The following is a 4,638-nucleotide window of genomic DNA, read 5'->3' on the forward strand; positions in this document are numbered from 1 at the left end:
ATTATAAAAATACCATACTGAGGGGTTACCAGTTACATGAGTAAGGCAATTAGTACTTTTCCTATCAAGCATTGTTACTTCCTCCTCTGTTTTTCCCCTACCATCCCTTCCCTCCCTACCTCCCCATATTAGTTCTATTTTAATCTCCTGCAACTCTGTGCTGTACATACTTAAATATTAAGTGTTGACAAGGTAACTTGGGATTATTTGTAGCACATTACTGACAATATTTTTATTGCACAACCTTGCTGTGTAATAGGTGAAATTAAATAATGCATCTTCTTGCCCTCTAGCTTTCATAGACAATTTGCATCATCTGTGTAAGCACCTTGATTTTCAGGAAGATGAAACAGATGTAAAAGTGGTTCTCGGGGCCTTTTTAAACTTAATGGAGGATCCAGACAAGAATGTTCGAGTGGCGTTTAGTGGAAACATTAAGCACATACTGGAATCCCTGAACTCTGAAGATGGATTTATAAAAGAGGTTGATTATTTAATTTCTTAATGTTTCAAATTGTTTTGAAAGTGAAGGGAAAGCCATGAGGTTCCCCATCTGTAGAGGGGCCTGGTCATTTTTATACAGGAATCATGATCATTTTTATACAAGAGCCCTGATCATTTTTATACAGGAGTCCTGGTCATGTTTATTTTGAATAGTGTTCATAAACCTGGCTCTCAGTTTTCTTTAACCACTTAATTTTGTTGTTTAGCTTTTCGTCTTAAGAATGAAGGACGCATACACACACGCCCAAATCTCACGCAATAATGAACTGAAGGATACCTTGATCCTTACAACAGGCGACATCGGAAGGTATATTAGCAACATTCGCAATCTCTCTTACCTAGATTTTGTCTCTGTCTTCTTTCCTTTGCCTAGTACTAGAAATGATGAGGGCTGGTGTACAGCTCAGTGGCGGACGCCTGCCTAGCTAGAAGCCCTGCACTCTGTACTCCAAGAAAAAAAGAAAGCAAAATATACATTCTAGAGAAAACATGAGATCTAGCATGTGTACATTTGTGGATTTGCATTCGTCTGAAGCAGTAGTATGTTTAATATGTCATTTTCTTTTTCTTTTTTTAGAGCAGCGAAAGGAGATCTGGTACCTTTTGCACTCTTACACTTGTTGCACTGTTTGTTATCTAAGTCAGCATCAGTATCTGGAGCAGCATACACAGAAATTCGAGCTCTTGTTGCAGCTAAAAGTGTTAAGCTACAAAATTTTTTCAGTCAGTATAAGAAGCCCATCTGTCAGGTGAGAGTCAGCATTCATCTTTGTTATAGGCGATAGCAGTCTTCACATGAGTTTTACAAAGAGAAAGAGAAGAAGCTAGGCAGTGTCTTACTCCTCGTCCCAACTAGTTGGGTTTGAGACCATGCCAGGCAATGCCGTGGAAAAAGAAACAGGCAAAACCGAAAAAGCCATATGTGCATATTTTATTTTGACTATTTTTCAAGTTATATATCTATTTTAAAGGAGCTGAAGTTTTATATTTTAGCATATTGGCCTGAAGATGTAGTACAAAAATAAGAGTTGGAAATTCTTGTAAGAGTTCCTTGAATCACTACACTATCTTCCATGTCCAGTGAGATGCCTTTTCTTCCTTTCTTTTTTTTTTTTGTCAGTTATAGGGCTTGAACTCTGGGCCTGGGTGCTGTCCCTCAGTTCTTCAGCTCAAGGCAAACGCTCTACCGCTTGAGCCACACTGCTTCTGGTTTTGTAGTGGTTTATTGGAGATGAGTCTCAAGGAGTTTCCTGCCCGGGCTGGCTTTGAACCACCGTCCTCAGATCTAAGCCTCCTGAGTAGCTAGGATTACAGGCCTGAGTCACCAGCGCCCAGTGAAATGCCTTTCTTTTTAGCCTTTTTAATGGTAAACTCTTGATATTTTGGCTATGGCATTTTGTTGTCAGAAAGGAATATTCAGTTAATGGCTGAAAGGTTAGACTATGGTAAAATAGTTTTTTCCTGTATTTGTGCTATAATCCTGAGCATATTAGTGACATTGTTTTACTTAGCCTGGTTGCCATCACTAAAGGGAGATTATAACACATCCACTTTATTAAGGTTGGTATAAGAACTAAAGAAGCCAACTTGGACAATACACTGTTGATAATGTCCTTTCCAGCAGCTTAAAAAGTACTTGTTGAAATTTCTTCCTTGGGTGGAAACAAATCAAGTTGTTTTGTTGTAGTTCTTGGTGGAGACTCTCCACTCGAGTCAGATGGCGGCACTCTCCGGTAGTAGCACCCTGTATCAGACTGCCGAGATGCGACTGCGAGATGACGCTCACCACAGAGAAATGGCCTTAAATACCTTGTCTGAAATCGCCAATGTTTTTGACTTTCCTGACCTGAATCGTTTCCTTAATGTAAGTTTCACTGGCCTATGACCCATCAAGGTTTTCAATCAATATTTTATGCATTTACATAACCTGGCTTTTCCTTCCCTGCCTTCCTTCTTCTTCCTTCCTTCCTTCCTTCCTTCCTTCCTTCCTTCCTTCCTTCCTTCCTTCCTCCTTTCCTTCCTTTCCTCTTTCCTTCCTTGCTTGCTTACTTGCTTTCGTTCTTTCTAAGGAAAAATCTGGCAAGTGTAGTGAGATCATGTGGATCCTAGATCTTTAAATTTTTGTGTCTTTACTTTGATATGAAATGATCAGACTATTTATGTTGGCTTATACTTATTCTAGACAGTTAGCTATGCAATTGGTTTGGTTAGTTCTTTGAGCCTATATGTCTTAAATATTATGATTGGTAATTTAAAACAGGCAATTCAAAGACTGATGTCATTCCCACCTCTAAGGAGTTGTGAAAAAGTGAGTTCAAATGCCCTAACTATTGGGCAATTCATTGTGATTGAGGTGTAAAACATAATGGACTAGAGTTGGGAAGGTGGCTCAGTGGTAGAGTGCTTGCCTTGCATGCATAAGGCCCTGGGTTCGATTCCTCAGCGTCACATAAGCAGAAAAATCCAGAAGTAGCACTCCGACCCAAGTCGTAGAGCGCTAGCCTTGTGCTGAAGAGCTGAGGGACAGTGCCCAGGCCTAGAGTTCAGGCCCCATGACTGACACACACACAAAAAAAATTATATTAAAAAAAAAAAACTATAATGGACTAGATGTTTTCTTTTCTCCAAAGCAAAGTTTATTCCTACTCTTAATAAGTTAACAATAGCAGTCTGTAAAGAATGTTTTCATGCTTATAAGTTTGTTACATTCCAAAAAGAAATATGACAGGGTATGGTATCTCAGAAGATACCTTTTTATTCATTCATTCCTCCAAAGGGCATAGGTTATTTTGTTTTTTGTTTTGTTTTGTTGTTCTTCTTTTCCCTTGGTATGGCCTGAATTCTAGGCCTGGGTGCTGTCCCTCAGCTCTTCTGCTCAAGGTGAGTGCTCTACCAATTGAGCCACAGCATCACGTCCAATTTTCTGGTGGTTTATTGGAGATAAGAGTCTCATGGAATCTCCTGCCCCATCTGACTTTGAATCACGAGCTCAGATCTCAACTCTCAGCCTCCCGATTAGCTAGGATTTCAGACGTGAACCACCACACAGGTGTTTATGTCCACATTTTCCAAGCAGCAAAACCAGACAAAAATAAAACCCTGAGAAGAAATCAAATGTCTTGATTTATTTGTGTTTGGAAGTTCTCAGGGCCTCATGTTTGCTGGGCTGGTGCTATTCTACCAGGTGAGCCACACCTCCAGCCAAGGCCAAAACATTCTGTGTTTGGATTTTGTGTGTGTTATGAATGAGAACTTAAAAGGCAATGAACCATAATGGAAGTAGGTTTGCTGCAGTATTGGGATATTAGGTTCATTTAAAAGTTTTCTTTAATATTGCACCACTGAGTCCTTTATAAAAATTTGCCAGGTACATTTATGGTTATTCTGTAAATACAAGATAAGTTAAAGAATATATCCGACTAGGAACTTCTTCCTTAGAGTGTGTACTTATTTTAACACACACATAAGAAATTATCCCCTTTACGTTTACGTTTGCTTCCTTCCTGTGTCTCTGTCCATGTTTACAATGTGAACTTACCATATCACCAGCACTTACCTAGTGTGTTCTTTGCTGTATTGGTAGTGCCTGAATTATAGTAGATACTCATAGGTATCAGTCAAGTGAATAAATGGTAAGTCTGACTGCAGGGGAAGTCATGTGTGGACTCCTGTAATTTATGCGGCATCTAAGACTACCTCTTGGTGTAGTTGATCTGAGAATGCAAGTGACCACTGTGTTCTTTTTCAGCGGACGTTGCAGGTTCTGCTCCCCGACCTTGCCGCCAAAGCCAGCCCAGCAGCGTCTGCCCTCATTCGAACTTTAGGAAACCAGTTAAATGTCAATCGCAGAGAGATTTTAATCAATAACTTCAAATATATCTTTTCTCACTTGGTTTGTTCCTGTTCCAAAGATGAATTAGAACGTGCCCTTCATTATCTGAAGGTACCAGAGTATTTGTGTACGTTTTATTCTGCTGTTGAAGTTAGCATCATAAGAAACCTAACTTTCTTTCTTTTTTTTTTTGGGGGGGTCCGGTCATGGGGCCTGAACTCTGGGCCTGGGCACTGTCCCTCAGCTCTTCAGCTCAAGGCTAGCGCTGATGGTTAATTGGAGATAACAGTCTCATAGACTTT

At 39.9% G+C, this 4,638-nt stretch overlaps 1 protein-coding gene across 1 annotated transcript in view; it reads left to right on the top strand.

Annotated features, from left to right (window-relative positions):
* Atr (ATR serine/threonine kinase) overlaps positions 1–4,638 on the top strand; it is a 69,639-nt gene that overhangs the window by 11,954 nt on the left and 53,047 nt on the right. Inside the window, exons 11-15 of the mRNA XM_013029885.1 lie at positions 294–484; positions 711–811; positions 1,082–1,253; positions 2,192–2,368; positions 4,253–4,447. Coding sequence (XP_012885339.1) covers positions 294–484; positions 711–811; positions 1,082–1,253; positions 2,192–2,368; positions 4,253–4,447 — 836 coding nt within the window. The remainder of the gene's footprint in view (positions 1–293; positions 485–710; positions 812–1,081; positions 1,254–2,191; positions 2,369–4,252; positions 4,448–4,638) is intronic.

This window comes from Dipodomys ordii, unplaced genomic scaffold (assembly GCF_000151885.1).
Source record: "Dipodomys ordii isolate 6190 unplaced genomic scaffold, Dord_2.0 Scaffold124, whole genome shotgun sequence".
NCBI classification, from domain to species: domain Eukaryota; kingdom Metazoa; phylum Chordata; class Mammalia; order Rodentia; family Heteromyidae; genus Dipodomys; species Dipodomys ordii.